This window comes from Lotus japonicus, chromosome 3, assembly GCF_012489685.1.
Source record: "Lotus japonicus ecotype B-129 chromosome 3, LjGifu_v1.2".
NCBI lineage: Eukaryota > Viridiplantae > Streptophyta > Magnoliopsida > Fabales > Fabaceae > Lotus > Lotus japonicus.
In genome coordinates, this window is record NC_080043.1 from 94,184,584 (window position 1) to 94,201,766 (window position 17,183).

At 35.2% G+C, this 17,183-nt stretch overlaps 1 protein-coding gene and 1 long non-coding RNA gene across 2 annotated transcripts; both read left to right on the plus strand.

Moving 5' to 3' along the window:
* Positions 1 to 5,893: 5,893 nt before the first annotated feature.
* Positions 5,894 to 6,494, plus strand: LOC130743057 (uncharacterized). Its single transcript, XR_009021337.1, has 2 exons — positions 5,894 to 6,009; positions 6,152 to 6,494. It is a non-coding gene; the product is annotated as an uncharacterized LOC130743057 (long non-coding RNA).
* A 4,673-nt stretch (positions 6,495 to 11,167) lies between these two features.
* Positions 11,168 to 12,607, plus strand: LOC130745059 (uncharacterized). Its single transcript, XM_057597205.1, has one exon. It carries the CDS (start codon positions 11,168 to 11,170, stop codon positions 12,605 to 12,607), a length of 1,440 nt encoding a protein of 479 aa, XP_057453188.1.
* Positions 12,608 to 17,183: the final 4,576 nt, after the last annotated feature.

Genomic DNA, 17,183 nt, shown 5'->3' on the forward strand with positions numbered 1-17,183 from the left:
AGAAACAAGATTAATAACAATTCTATTTACGAAGCAACTATATATAGAGAGAAAAGATGGAGATTAGGAAAAGAGGAAAACAAAACAACAGCACCATGAAATTTGAGAAAGAAAAAACAACAAAGGTCGAGAGCCTTGGCTGGAGAGGATCCAAATTCAAGAGAAGGCACTCACTAGAAAGATGTGACTTGGAGCTCTCAGGGACGCAGAAAAGGTTATAGAGAGAAGCCAAACGTGAAAGCACCCTTTGTGCACCAAACTAAAATCAATAAACTGAAAACCTTTTTTTTTTTATTGTTTTCAAAATAGGGTGTAAAATGTTTTAAAACAGGCTAAAAACTAACTTCAACCCCACTTTATGCCACCCCGAACAGGGCCTAAGTGAGCCAATTCTTAGCTTCTCCTATTGTGACATTAAGGATGTTCAACAAGTTTTGAGACACTTCAAATGATCTCCAAAATTTATATTTTCACTCTTAGATCTTTCAAAATTTATCACTTTCTCAGTTTAGGTAGACAAAGTGAATAACAAGATTTTTGCAAAGCAAAAACTCTTAATGTTGAGAGAAAAGGAATATAGAAATTGTTTATTATATATATTCAGAATGAATGAATGAACTAACTCAAGTCTAGATACATGTGTGACTGTATTTATATTAGCTAGATTATTTATTCTATAACAGAAATCAGTTTCCGTAACAAACCATGTTAACGTACTAAGTACACTATCAAAAACTATGAACTTCAAAATTGAAGAGGCACTTGAATTAAGCTCTAATTACAGGAGAGGAACAATCGTAAATCCTGGGTTGATAACAATCAAGTAAAGAGGAAAGTAATTCTTCTTATACTCAATCGAATGACATTGAAATTAAAACATCTTGACTTTACCGTAAAAATTTTCCTACATCAAGGGACTGAGAAATTTGCATCAAACTCTCAACAAAACCCCATATCAGAACTGAAGTCTTAATATCATCCATCACTCATTCCTTTTCTTAGGTTTCGAATAACCCTTCATCAACCCCTCCTGTACTAGGAGCTGCTGACAAATGGAAAATCATGGGGTTGAACCAGTACCCCTCCCTTATTTCCTCCCCTGTTTCCTCCTCTCTACCGTCTTCTTCGTTTTATCAATATTCATATCCGGCTGAGCCCTTCTCCAGAACATCCACAAATTCAATTGGAGGGTCATCATATTCTTTGAACTCTTTCTTTTGTCTCCACTGTGGTCATAAGATGGGCAGCTAGTTTCACGCTTTATCACCCCAACTCTCGACTCAAATTCACATATGTTGAGTTATAGGGCTTAAATCAAAGCCTTACAACTCAATAGAGGTGAATTCGAGTAAACAGTTGTGGTGATAAAGAGTGAAACTAACCAAGCTGCTCATTTTATGGCCCAATTAGCAATGGTGTAAGAAGATTCACAGAATATCATAAACCTCCAACTGAAGTTGTTGAGATTCGGAAAAAAGACTCAAACTTAAGTGGATTTGAATGATAAAATTTGAATCAGTTCTCCCCTCAAGATCCCCAGTTCAAATGATACTTTCTTGATTTCAGCAACCCTCATTCAAACTATTAAAATTCATAAAATCATCAAACATGATTCCCAAAAACTCAAAGTAAATTAGCAACAGTAACAAAGACCTTTTGACTTTAAAATACACAAAGAAAACATTTTCTGATTATGATTGGAAGAAAGTTACTTCATACTTGACAATTTATAGAAATAAAAAAGAAGGCTTAAATACTCTTTTGATCCCTGAAATTGCAAAGGGAATCAAATCTGATCCTTGTAAAATTTTCGCATCAAATTAGGTCCTTAAATTATTTTTTTTTAATCTAATTGGGTCCAAAGTGTGTCTTGGTCTGATGTGGCTTATTTTTTATCTCACTCAGCTTTTCCACGTGGCTTTTTTATTTTATTTTAAATATAATTAATTATTATTCCTTTTTTTTAAATCCAACTCATATCATTAAAAAAATTCTAATCTAATAAAAAAAAACTAACTGAATCTGAGAAAAAACCTAATCAACAATTTGACAGAAAAAATCCCTGGGTTCTAATTTCTCAAAACCTCATCAACACTGATTAAATCCCTTGGTTCCATATTTTCCCAAATCCCTCATCAACGATTTATTTGATTTGAACTTTGAAGTTGAAGGAAGGAAGAGGAAAAATAAGTGAAGAGACACGTTCTGGATCCTCAATCTGAATTTGAAACCCATATGACAGAGGAAGAGGAACCTCAATTTGGATCTAAAACCCAGATCAAAACCATGGTGCTTTCCGTGGCCGATTCGAGGTAGTTCACAGCTTGTTCCATGGCAGCCTCTGCTTCTTCCACTTTTTGGTCTTGCTCAAGCTTTGCTGCTGAATTTGTTTATGTTTTATCACACACTGCAATGACAATTCCTCTCTAGATCCAAGATCGACACCCATACCTATAGCCATGTCGACCACAACCCTACCCCTGTTATCTCCCAACCTCTCTTTCAGTGGCAGCCTCATCGGGTTTTCACCCAAAGCACCCAGATTCTCTCAGGTGAAGCGTTTCGCCGCAAACGACGATGAGAGCGGAGCGGGTCCTTCCGTTGGGGTGGATGAAGCTGAGAAAGAGGCTAGAGGGCAGAGCACCATGCCGGGCTAGATTGATCTTTCTTCTCTGTTTGTGCGTTTGGTTATCCAGAAAAAAAATGGGGGAAAAGGGGAAGTAAACAAAATTGGATCAGTTCCTTCTTTCTTCACTAACCTTAGTTAATTAGGGCTTAATTAGGAATTCATGTTAATTTTCATTTAATCATATCAGGTGGCATTAGTTTGTATTAAAAAAAAAGATAAAATCCACGTGGAAAAGCTGACAATGAAAAAATTAAGACACATCAGCGGCAAGTACACTTTGTCCTTAATTGAATTAAAAAAAAAATTGGGGATCCAATTTGATACGAAAATTTTATAAGGACCAGGTTTGATTCCCTTTACAATTTCAAGGACCAATAGAGTATTTAAGCCAAAAAAGAACTAAATGACCTGGTCTAGAAGGAGGTATTTGATAGCAATGGCGTTTGAGAATAGCCAAGCAAAAGGGACCAGCGCATTAGTGATGCTTGGAGAACTACGGTTTGGGGTGGTGTGCTCTTGGCTTCGAACAACCAAAGGTTCCTCCTCTTCCAAATTGCCCAGGTGAGGGAGAATAGCCAAGGTAGGCCTTCCTTTGGCCGGTTAGTCATCATTGCTTCAAGTCAACTCTTGAAATCAAGGACCTCTGCTTCCTCTATGTGGAGACCTAGGGGGAAAAACCATATTCTGCGTACCTCAGGGCAAGTGAGCAGGGCATGTGTGGTGGTTTCATTCGTGTCCCCGCGTAACTGACAAATCTGGTCCACCTCCAAACCTCGTCGGTGCAGATTGTGCTTCACAGGTGGCGCTTGCTGGGCAGCTCTCCATAGTAACTCTTTGCAGCGTAGTTGAATATCCACAGCCCACTGCTTTGTCCAGAACGAGTTTGAGCTTGAGTCTGATGAAGTGGCTTCGTTCAAGTCCAGTTGGAGAAAGTGGTGCCCCGATTTCACTGAATAGTTTCCATGCTTTGTGTGAGACCACATCAATCTATCTGGTTTCGCGTGAAGGGGAAGGGGAATCTTCAGGATTTGCTCTGCCTCATAAGGGGAGAATGTTGCAGTGATCAGTTGGGTCTTCCAAGAGTTTGTCTCCTTGTTGATCAGGTCCGCCACCAGATTGAGAGAATGAGGGTGCTGCTCACGTTGCCCCGATCTTTATGTTAGTTTGTGTTGTAGCCAAGTGTCTTGCCAGATTTTAACCTGGCTTCCATCACCAATTCTCCATGAAGTGCCCCTGTCAATGACTTCTTTTGCACCATAAATACTTCTCCAAGTAAAGATAGGTTTGTAACCCAGCCGAGCCTTTGTAACATCCCTGGATGGGTGGTATTTAGCTTGCATCGTTCTAGCTAGGAGTGAATTGGGGCGGGGCTGGTCCTGAGCCTCCAACATTGCTTGGCCATAAGGGCTTTGTTGAAATCTTTAAACTTCCTAAAACCGAGACCTCATTTCGCCTTCCTTCTGGTAATTTTCTGCCAACTAAGCCAATGCATCTTCTTTTTCTCCACATCGCCCCCCCAGTAGAAGCAACTTATAAGGTTCTCTATGTGGTTGCAAAGGGTAGCCGGTAATTCGAAGCATCCCATTATGCAGGTGGAGATTGCTTGGGTAATTGATTTGACTAACACTTCACGACCTACTCTTGATAAGGATTTTTCTTTCCATCATTTCAATTTCTTCCAAACTCTGTCTCTTACAAAGGAAAAAACCTGAGATTTCGAGCGTCTCACAATCGTGGGCAGCCCCAAGTACTTGGGATGACTCTCCACCGCATTCATTCCCAACAGCTACTTGAGCTCATCAATGCGGGTACTAGGCACACCTCGGCTTCAGGAGAGTTCTTACTTGTCAAGGTTGACCTTTATCCTGAGTGGTTTGTTTGCTTTATGAGAGAAAGTGAGAAAAGAGAAGATAAGTAGAAAATGAGATGGTTTAATATGAGAGAAATAATAGAAGAGAAAGAAAGCGGTAAATTATAGTAAAATGACACTATCACCCAAGTAAATAAATAAAGTATTATCTAAGGGTATATATGAGAGGAAAGTGAGTAAAATAATACTTCACTTCCATATTTCATTCGTTCGCAGTTCGCACATGTGAGGAGATACTTAAAAGTAAGTGTATCTCACATCAACCCTCCCCACTTTTCATAATCTGGACTCTACCAAACAAAGTTGTCTTGTTCTCTCTGTTTATCTCTCTTTTCTTTTTCTTATCTCTCCTCACAATTTCTCCTCCACCAAACAAATTAAATCCAAGAGAAATGAATTTACTTGTAAAAATTATATTACAAACGTCAACGCTCCAATGTTTTACTCTACCCACTCTGGAGTTAGCGTCCCATGTATGCTAGAACATGCACTTTTTTTTGCTAGAACATGCACTTAAGCATGCTAAAGATATATTTAATTAAGAAAGTCACCTTTGAACAAGCCAACAACCCTACCAAACAAACATAAAATAAGGTTTATTATAAATAAATAAAACACCTAAGAAAGACAAAGTAGATAAACACCTAAACAAAAGCTAAATTACTACAAAATTACTATAAAACACCATTTATTTAAGACATCTATATTCTGCAATACAAAGATATATTTAATTAAGAAAATATTATTATTTTTTCAGTGTTCTAGAGTGTCCGCCCGCTCAATATGTGAGAGATTCATGGGTTGGGTACCGTCAAGCAAAAAGTTAGGAGGACGTCTTCCAACCGTTTATTTTCATACACATACAAAAAAATACAGTAGTAGGTACTGAAATACAAAATGTGAAGTAGGGACGAAATACAAAATGTGAGTTAATTTAAAGAGATGACAAGATGATAGTTTCAAAATACAAGCTTATAACCAACAAGCTTCAACATAACATAATTGATAGATAGTTGTTGAGTTTTTTAAACATTTAGTTAAGTATTTTTTTATTACAAATATTTAGTTAAGTATTTAGTTAATTATTGAACGTTGTGTACAAAAATTATTTGTTAAGAAAGATATACATATTTAATGCAATTTTCAAGTCTTATAAAAATTAGTTTAATTTATAGTTGTCAATTATGAAGTAATATCCATAATATATACATTCAGGGATTTTTCTAGGTCCAATCATCGCATACGTGGCATCTCATGATTGGCTAATTTCTTTAAAAATCCTACATGGCAATCATTTCTCCTTTCCTCTTAATGTACACCCTTCTCCTTAACCTACACTCCTCTCTATTTAAAAGTCTATATAAGACTCTTATTCTTCATTCATCTCTCCAATATTTGGATTTCTCCTTAACCTACACTGCTTCTTCAATCATCTCCTGTGTTTTGTATTTTTTGAGTCTTTCTACATGGCTTTAAGATCTCATTTTGTGGTTCTTCATGATTATACAAGGTATGTACTTTTTCTCATCTGAAATCAATTTTTCATGTCTTTGGTGTGTGTTATTGTAATCTAATCTCATTCCTTCAAAATTAATGTTTTACTAACCCTAATATGCTATTCTCCTCATTCCCTTTCAACAATTTTTTTACAGGATTATGGTGTCATTAGACCTATAGACGCTGAAAATAACAATTTCACGGATATGGATAAAGGGTATATTATTATTATTGATTCCGTGAGTGTTCTGCAAATTAATGGAAATTAGAGGCGGTGACATAGTTTGTTTTAGGTTTGAAAGAATAGCAAATATAATTATTGAAGTTAAGGTGGTGTATGGAAATATTTAGTTAGTTGTTAATCATTCCAAAATTTAATCAGTTGTTGTTTTGTCTTGGGTATCTTTTCGTGGTTTTGTTTTTCTCAATCTACATGAGAGGATTGTTCTCATGATTTACTTTATTTATCAAATAAAATCCAAGATTAATTGTTATTTTTTTCATTTTGGAATTGTTCTCATGATTTACTTTGTTTTTCCTTTGTTTTACACGTACAATTTTTTCCTTGACTTCATCACTTTGTCTTGTGGGCTGAATCAAGCTTGATATATTTGACAATTTTGCATTCACCGGCGATTTATAATAATAAGATACCCATATATGCCCAATGGTGCTTCTTTTTTTTTTTTTTTTTTGAAAATGAAAAGTATATATTTAATATGAGCGCTTGAGCCAATAGCAAACCAAGCGAGAACCAAGAACAATCTGAACTGAACTCGAACGACCTATGAACAAGTTGGCCGAACAAAAATTAACCCACCACCAACCCACAAAATGGCATAAACGAAATCCCAAGATAGAGCCTCATTAAAACCTTGCTAGGCAAAACCCAATGGGAAAAAAACCTAGCAAGGAAAAAGAGAACTACAATCATGAGATAGTCATTCTGTACCTGAGTTCAATGATAATACATCCTTTAGCACAATGCATTAAAACAAATACTCTAAAACTAAGACGGCCACTAGAAGTCGAAGCACCAACAGGTTCATCCCCAAGTATCCATTACGACCTCAACCTTATTAATCAGCAAAACCAGCAGCAGCATGTGTAAAAGACCTTCCATTTTCGCACCATCAGTAACAACAACAGTAGTTTTAATTTGACAGCCACAACATCTGGTTTATAACAACAGCAACAACATATTTCTTTTGACAGCAACAACAAGCATCTACATCCTTATTAATCAGCAAAACCAGCAACAACGAGCGTCCATTTTCGCACCAGCAGCAACAGCAACAACAGTTTTAATTTGACAGCAGCAGCAGCTGGTTTATGACAGCAACAACATCATATTTCTTTTGACAGCAACAGCAAGCATCTACACCAGCACTTAATACCAGCTTCAGCAACAGCATATCAGCACAACAGCAAACACAGGTACAACAACAACATCTGCCACAGCTGAAAAGTAGCAGCAGTAGTAGTTTGCATTCAACAGCAGCCAATTAACAACAGCAACAGCGATTGTCAGCAGCAGCAACAACAACATCAGGAGCAACCGATTGTGTTCAACAGCATCAGAATTGACGGAACAGCAACAAAACAACAACAGCAACCAGCACCAAATAACAGCAATAGTAATGACAACAACCACAAACGCTACTCATTTAATTGTGTTTCTCAAAGAAAAAGTAATTCTAGTTTCAGCTGCTGAATTTTTTTTTTTTTCTCAATCTCCCTCTTCATTGTTCCTCCTAGCCCACATGCATTCCATATGAGCCAAGGCCCCGACATCTCACTTAAGATGAGGGTGGTTTTCACAAATTTGAGCTTCCAATCCTCTCAACATCAATGCTTCAGAACCTCGAGGTTTTAATCCTAACTCCTTTCCAAGCAACCAAGCTCGCTGCGCGCGTGTTGTCACCCCATCTTCCCCTGTCACTGGCTCGAGATAATCATCTGGTAAAGCAATAGGTTTATTTTTGCTGCCCTTTGACCTTCCCCTCTGCGAACTTTTCTTGGAAGAGTTTGTGTTTGGCGAGTTGTGAGGCGTGGGTGTTGTTAAATCCGCCGGCGGAATGTCTAGCTTCCTGGAAGGCGATTGGGACTCCTGGGGGACGCACGGTTGAGGTAGGGAAGCATTGTCGGGAAGGATTTGCCTGACAATTTGGTGAGGGGATGTTCTAACGTAATGATCTTGATTGCCATAGTCTTGTACATTGAACGCAGAAGCAAAATACGCTGTCCAATACGTTGCCAGCCTCAGGAAATCAGTTCTGTCGTTTAAACCTTGGGGCAAACAGGGCCTTTGCAATTGTTGAACTTGAAGTGGGTCCCATTAAGTTGAGTATAAAGGCCAGCTATATTTTTTAGCCATATCCAGAGTGTTGAAAGAATAACCTGTAACAGAAAACTGGTTATTTAAAATAAAATCAGGATTTTTTAAATCATGAGGGAAGATTTGATTTTTGGATATCTTTATTGCTTCTGCTTTAATATTGCTCTTCCATTCCTCAATTTCCTCCAACGTATAACCCGTTTCTTTCAAATCCTGTAGCTGCTCCATGACTTCCTCTCCTGCGTTGAAAGCTCCATTGATTACGTTTGAATTTGAAAATTTTTTCTCCTCCCCCGTCTGGTGCAGAACCGGCCGGTCATGGGCTGCCTCCACCGCCGGCGATGCGTACGAATCCAGGGACAAATTCTTATCACGACCATCCAATGAAGTACCAAGCTCAAGCAACTCTGTTGAATTCGTTTCAGATTGTTTCTCCTCTACATCCACAATGCTTTGAAGCCCTTCTAGTTTATCATTCTTGAAAACCTCATCTTGTTCTCCTACTTCAACATCAGCAACAGAATCATACCCTTTATCAAAGTCAAGAATTAGCGCAGATGCCTCCTCATCAAGAATGTTATCATTAGTCCCCGAATCATCACCGAAATCTGTAGCATCCTCCGAGTTGTATACCTTCACTGGCGTTGATGGCATGGACTCCATCTTTCCGTAATAAAAAACAGACTCATCTTTCTCTACCAGAATTACACATGTCGTGCCCTCCATGTTTACTGACATGGTAAAACAGTGAAGAAGCGGGTGATGCATGCGTACAAGGATGCGAGCAAAATCAGCCCGATGGCGATATTTAGTTGCATCATCCAGATTCACATATCTGCCAATTCTATTCCCTACTGCTGTGAAAAAAGAATCAGACCATAAACATAATGGGACTTGCCATAGACGAATCCACACCAAATGTGCAACCCCAAAGGTAAGCGGAGTGCAGGGATGCAAGTCTGCTAACTTCTGTTCCAGGAAAAAGCTACATTCTGCTAAAGTATCCTCCATCTCCTCCTTACTCTCAAATTCTAACAGAACCTCATCTACACCAAGCGGTATGAAGCGAAAATTGTACATACCAATCTGAGCGAGTTCATCCTGGATAACATCAACTGGTTTAGCCTCAAGCGTACGAGCTCGTGCGCAGCGTTGGTACCACATATTATCCATATCAGAAGCTGTAAAACTCAATTGACCAATTCCTGGTTGTCCTGCTTCCCCTTGTGACTGAACATAATTCTCTTCCTTTGTTGGCTCCTTTTTTCCGTCAGGGATTGCTTGATGTTGTTGTATCTTTGGTCGCCATATCTTTTTGAGGCCTGAATTAGTGGAAGTTTGTTTGTCGTTTGCCCTTTTAACCACGAGGTAGTTGCCATCCACCCGCCACCCATTGAGTATCCGAATTGCCTTGCAGGCCTCTTCATCATTCTGGAAACGGACAAACCCATACCGGAAACGACACTGAAATTTTCTCTTGAATTGGATAAAAACATCTGTGACTCTCCCTGCCTTTCCAAAGATTGATTTCAATTTTAACAAGGTAATCCTATCACTCAAACCATCAACATAGACAGAAAAAGACAGCCCCTGTGTCTTCACGTTTTTCTGATCATAAAATGCCTGCTGATGCTGAGGAATTTTCCTTTCCGGAACCGCTGTGTTGGCCGCCTGTTTGTGTTGATCATTCCGACCATATCCACGTCGAGTTCTCCACTGATGTTGATCCTTCTGCCGTCATGATGGCCATGGAGGGCGCTGGACATACCTTGTATTTGAACCCCTCACTGATCGTGCATTTGGATATTGACCCTTGAAACCATACCTTGGATTTGAACCCCTCACCGATCGTTGAACATGCTCCTGCGCCGGCCACCACCGCGGCTGCGCCACCCACCCAGAGCTTCTCTCTCTACTCTCCCTCTCTCTCATCTAGTTTTCAGGTTGCTTCTTTTCTTTATCATCCTTTTACGGTCAAGATCCAAACAAGATTATATATAAAAAAGAACTTTAGTCAAATACCAAAAACACTTTTTTACCATACATTTTTGAAAAAAAAATTTGTTTTTAATAGCCAATTTAAGTTAGTCTAATAACAATATTATTCATGTCAATATATTGCTTTATACGATTTTTTTAAAAAAAATCCCTTTTGAAATAAGTTCCATTTTTAAGATGAAAAAAAAACGTTTAAATAATTAATTACGAGAATCCCATTTTCCTTGGTTTTAAAATAATTTCAAATTTTAAAATGATAAGAAAAGGTAAAAAAAATTAATTACTTTTTAAATTTGGTAGCCAAATTTATATAAGGAAAAATATTTTCGACATTAATTATTTATTTCCTTCAATTTCCTTATATAAACCACTTAATTATATTAATTTCCTTAATTAAAATCATAAAAACATTAAATGTCTTATGGAATAAATGCTATTTTTCGTATTTTTTAAACAAGGAAATTTAAAATAATTAAATAAATTTTAATGCATTGACTATTTATTTAAGGAAATATTTTCGAAATTAATTAATTATTTCCTTCAATTTCCTTATATAAACTACTTATTTACATTAATTTCCTTATATAAATCCTTATATAAATCCTCCTTCAATTTCCTTATATAAACTACTAATAAAATAATGTGGGTGGCTTGGGAGGATTTATGTAAGGGGAATAGGTATGGGGGATTGGGGGTAGGCTTTCTTGAGTGGAAAAATAAGGCAATGCTACTAAAATGGGTTTGGAGGTTTGGAAAAGAGAAAGAGGCTTTATGGCGGGAGGTGATTTGTAGAAAATATTATTTGCCTGTGGAATTAATATCGTTGAACTTAGATATGTTAGACCAGAAAAAATTATCTACACCTTTGGCAGATGTGCGTGCAATATGGAGTGAAAGTGGTTTGGTTGGGAGTGTTTTCAGGGATGGTTTGGCTTGTCAGGTGGGACAGGGGGCTGGTGTATTATTTTGGATAGATCATTGGACAGGTCCGGGACCTTTCAGGCTCATCTTCCCTCGTGTATTTGCACCAGCTTCGCATAAGAGAGCCACAGTTCTAGAATGCGGAACGACGGCAGGCCATAAATGGGTATGGAATATATCTTTTGTGCGGGACTTTCTGGGTTGGGAAAGAGAACAACATAACGACTTCCAGGCTGTTCTACAGCAATTGGTTCCTAAGCAAGGGGTAAATGTAGATTCAGATTGCATTGTATGGAAACATGATAATATGGGTTTCTTTACTGTGAAGTCCCTTTGTGCAGTTGTTGAGGCACGCTGGTTCACAGAGGAGGGTTGGATGGTTCCAAATTTATTAAGGCCTATTTTACCGTCAAAAATTGCTTTATTTATGTGGCAGGTGCAGAAAAACAGAATGGCTACAAAGGAGAACTTGGCGCGTCGAGGAGTGGCTTTGGAGGAAGGAGTGGCATGCGTGTTCTGTTCATCACAAGCTGAATCCGTGACCCATCTTTTCTTGCATTGTCCGAAGGTATGGATCTTATGGGTAGCTGTATTGTATAGAGAGGGTGTCTGGTGGACGATACCTGGTTCTTTTCAGGTGTGCTTGGCAGAATGGGGTTCACTACGTCAAAGTACTTCAAGAATCCTCTGGGATTTGATCCCATATGCGATATGCTGGGTGGTGTGGCGGGCTCGTAATGATGTTATTTTTAATGACAAAGTGTATATTGCAGAAGAAGCGTGGGAATCTCACCTGTTTATGTTATTCTCTTGGATAAAGGCATGGTGGAAGGAGTGTCCTTACGGGGCCGATCAGTTTGCTAGAGGATTCACAAAAATTGATGTTATTGAAAAGGTTAGTGCTCGCTTGGCTGTGCCTTGGAAACCCCCGCAAGGCCTTACCTTAAAATTTAATGTGGACGGGTCTTTTCAAGCTGGTTGTGGTGGGGTCGGTGGGATCTTGAGGAATAGTGCGGGGATTGTGGTTGGAAAATTTTCTAGAAAAGTAGAGGTCCAGAGAGCTGATGAGGCGGAGGTCCTGGCCATTTTGTATGCGTTGCTTTTTTGCCAACAACATTTGATTGTTTCTGTGGAGGTGGAAAGCGATTCCACTTTAGCAGTTGGCTGGGTCAAAGGGGAAAAAAATAGACCATGGAAGCTCACAAATGAATTGAACATGATAGATTATTTAATGCCGCTGGTGGTGTGTAATGGGGTAAACCACATTTTGAGGGAAGGGAATGCAGAGGCGGATGAGTTGGCTAAACAAGGGTGTTTCTGTGAGGAGCCCGTCTGGTTATTTTTTGAGGTTTAATCTTACGGGAGGCTGGTTGTGAGTTTGTTGGTTGGTATTTTTGTTTCTTGTGTTTGCAGGTAATTAGCAAAGACATCTAATATTTGCTCGCAATTTGCTGGAGTGTGTGTCGTGATCATGAAGTGCTGCTATAGTTATGTCCCTTGCTGTTTTGCTGTTGAGATTATTGCTGGTGCTGTTGCTGAAATTATTGTTTCTTTGCTGCTGTTGTGTTCGTTGTTGCTGATTGATGCTAGTGTGCTGATGTTGTTTTTTCTGCTGAACTTGGATCCTGGTTTGCAATTGTTGTTGCTGGATCTCTCGCTGGTTCTGTTTGCTGTTGTTGGAGTGCCGTTGTTTTTGTTGCTGTTGTTGCTGATCTGCTGGTGTGCTGTTGCTGCTATTGCATGCTGTTGCTGTTATTGATTGCTGTTGCTGTAACCGATTGCTGTTGTTGTTGATCCCGCTGGTGCTGTTTGCTGTTTCTGTAAATGCTGTTGTTTTTGCTGCTGTTTCTTGCTGCTGCTGTTGCTGATTGATGCTGCTGCATTCTTGCAGTTTTTTACGCGGATCTGGATTGCTGGTGCTGGTTATGTCTTGTTGTTGCTGGTGCTGCCGTTGAGGCGTTTGCTGTTATTGTTTTTCATTGTTTTGCTCTTAGGTAAAGGAACTTAGACCAGAGGAGGGCAACAAATGTATTGTTTTTGATCGTTTGCAGAATGACTAACCCAAGACAGTGGTACTCTTTTTTCTGGTAGGTTTTTATCCCACTGGGTTTTTCCTAACAAGGTTTTAATGAGGCCTTGTCTTGGGTGATGTTTGTAGTCATTTTGCGGGTTGGTGGTGGGTTTCTATATAGCTCTGGGTTGTTATTGAGCTAGTTTGTGCTTAGACAGATTATTCATTCTGTACTATTTCACCTCGAGTTATTTTGGCTTAGGTCTTTATATTAATAATATCCATTTAGCTTTCTAAAAAAAAATTTCCTAATTTAACATCATAAAAGACATCAAATACTTTATGAAATAAATCCTATTTTCGTTTTTTCAAATAAGGAAATTCAAAATAACTAAATAAATTTTAATGCATTGACTATTTATTTAAGGAAAATATTTTCGAAATTAATTATTTATTTCCTTCAATTCCTTATATAAACCACTTAATTATATTAATTTCCTTATTTAAAATCATAAAAGACATTAAATGCATTATGTAATAAATGCTATTTTCATTTTTTTAAATAAATAAATTTAAAATAATTAAATAAATTTTAATTCCTTGACTATTTATTTTAGGAAAATATTTTCAAAATTAATTATTTATTCCTTCAATTTCCTTATATAAACCACTCAATTATATTAATTTCCTTATTTAAAATTATAAAAGACATTAAATGCTTTATGAAATAAATGTTATTTTCGTTTTTTTAAATAAGGAAATTTAAAATAATTAAATAAATTTTAATGCATTGACTATGTATCTATGGAAAATATTTTCGAAATTGATTATTTATTTCCTTCAATTTCCTTATATAAACCTTTAATTTTATTAATTTCCTTATTTAAAATCATAAAAGACATTAAATTCTTTATGAAATAAATGCTATTTTCGTTTTTTTTTAATAAGGAAATTTAAAATAACTAAATAAATTTTAATTCCATGATTATTTATTTATGAAAATATTTTCGAAATTAATTATTTATTTCCTTCTATTTCCTTATATAAAACACTTAATTATATTAATTTCCTTATTTAAAATCATAAAAGACATTAAATGCTTTATGGAATAAATGCTATTTTCATTTTTTTTAAATAAGGAAATTTAAAATAATTAAATAAATTTTAATGTATTGACTATTTATTTAAGGAAAATATTATTCAAAATTAATTGATTAATTCCTTCTATTTCCTTATATAAAATATTTAATTACGTGAAACACGTTTTCTTTATTTAAAATAATTTCCATTTTCAAACTGGAAAAAAAACATTTAAATAATTAATTACGTATTAAATAATCGATTTCCTTATATAAAAAAATTAATGACATGAATCCCCTTTTCTTTAGTTGTAAAATAATTTCAAATTATAAAAAAAAGTTAAAAATATTTCAAAACTTTTAAAATTCGGTAGCTAAGTCTTATGTAAGGAAATTAATGTTCAAAATTAATTGTTTATTTCCTTCAATTTCCTTATATAAATTACGTAATTATATTAATTTCCTTATATAAAATCTTAAAAGACATTAAATGCTTTATGTAATTTAACTCAACTTCCGAGATGATACTTGGTTCCATCAAATTAATGATTTTCCCATAAGTCGCTCACCCTACTCTTTTATCCGATTACCCGATGTCCTAAACCTATATGTCGGCTACAACTGTTTAATCGATGAGACTTTGTTAAACCTAGATGTCGGCTATATTTTTCTGATTTTTAAAAATTATAGATGTAATTGGAGTTTTAACTAAAGTTGGAAGAGTTCAAGAATACAATGTTCACGGAAATGTCGAGAAGATCGTTCAATTTGAGCTTTCTACAGCAGGGTAACCGTATTGGCCTTGATGTGAAAATAATTTCAATCTTTTTTTAGACCAAAAAGTCTAATGTATTTCATTATTTGATTTTGTAGAGCCAAAATAAAATGTGCTTTGATAAGGAACTTTGTAGACGAATACATTGATTTCGTCTCCACTGGTCGTGCACACGGAGCAGTGGTTTTGATTCCGCTTGGGAAAGTAAAGACGTACCCAAGTATGTTGCGTGTACAATTTTTCATTGCCAAATTAGTGTTTTCAAATTTACTATTTAGTTATTTCTTAATTTATAAAATATATGTTGTTCACCGATGTAGGCACTACTGACAGATATATAGCTGCAATATTTGGTCCAACCATAATTTTTTATCGAGCAGCTATTTGAAGAAGATTTAATGGTGAAGTAACGCTCCCAGATCGTTGTCTTCACCTTAACAGAATGAAGACCCAATTGTTTTCATAAATTCCAGCAAATTTAGCATTTGAGTTGTAGTGAAATTTTGATGAACTTTGTTTCTGTTCTTCACTATGATAAACCTAATTCTTGTCAGTACTATTATGACGATTTGTTTTGTTTCTTAAGGGCTGCATCACACGAACTTGAACTATTTTTCATTTTCATTTTTATTTTTAGACATTGATAAAATCAATGATTAGTATAGCTCAATCATTTTTTATAAAAACAATACATAGTCACGCATTTAATGATTTGTTTCTATATTAAATTTTAGTTAATTAATAATAACACGCATTTCCTATTTTTAAAATTCAAAATGTTAAATAAAGGTCTTTATCAAAATATAATTGAAACAAAAAATTACTTTAATTCTTGAATGTTTTTACTATTGTTTATTAAAAAGGGAAACAACATTATTGTAATTACATTACAATTAATTGTGTAACCAGTTTCCAAAAAAAAAATGTGTAACCAAAAAAAATTACGTTCACTTACATTCAAGAAGGTCGTTAACTGTAAAAAAAAATGGACGTTCGTTTTAATGCGTAACAAAATTAATTTCGATTATTTGTTACAAATATTACAAATTTACTGCATTATTAAGTAGTTACATTGAATTAATTACATTGACAAGCATCTTCAGTCTAATGGGAAGTCTCTAAAAGAATTTATATGTTTCTCGGATGTTGATTTTTCTGAAGTTATCCAATTCACAACCTAAATAATTCTGAATTTTATGAAATTTGTATGACGGTAAAATTTACGAGGCATCACAAATTTACATAAATTAGTCCAATGTGATTGCAAATTTTAATTTTGACGACATTATTTAATTTGCTTAACAATTCTATTTTATGTTGTTGTTATTATTGGTTTTCTTTATACGTTTTGCTTCTTTACTAATTGTCCAAAAATATTGTTAAACAATCATATTGAAACATATTACACTGCGAATTTAATAATAAATAAATTAATTAAAGTAGTGATTAAAAATCATAACTTCTCACATTACAAATTAATAAACGCATTTTGATGACTTTTTCCTACATTTACTTTTATTCCTTAAATAATCACGCGCATTTATGTGTTTTTGTATTTAAAAATTAAAATTAAAATAAATGTATTTTTCAACTTTAATTTGTAGAAAAAAATTATTTAATGCTTGACTTTTTTTAACAATTTGATTACTAAACTTTAGAAAATAAAATTTCTAAAATTTTAATTACTTATAATTTCATTCAAGGGCGTAATCCTGTTAAAAAAAAAGAAATTACATAACTATAATGAAATTATAATTTAATTAATGTTTAAATGCGTAAAAAAATGAATAACCATCACTTATTATAAATATTCCAAATTTATTGCATTAATAACTAGATATTCTAAAATAAATACAAAAGAACAAAATAGTTTAACTGCATTAATTACGTTCAATTATTTTTATAATGAATCTGTTAAAGTTTATCATTAATTCAGTTGACTAATCTTTAAAAATTCATGACAAAATTAATTTTATTTCCTTAATTACAATGATTTCATTATATTTTTTCTCTTTTTAAAACACAATGATTTAATTATATACTTTAATTAATGCTTAAACATGAA

Excerpts from the sequence above, each read along its gene's own strand:
- LOC130745059 (XM_057597205.1), top strand. The coding sequence starts at position 11,168 with ATGTTAGACCAGAAAAAATTATCTACACCTTTGGCAGATGTGCGTGCA.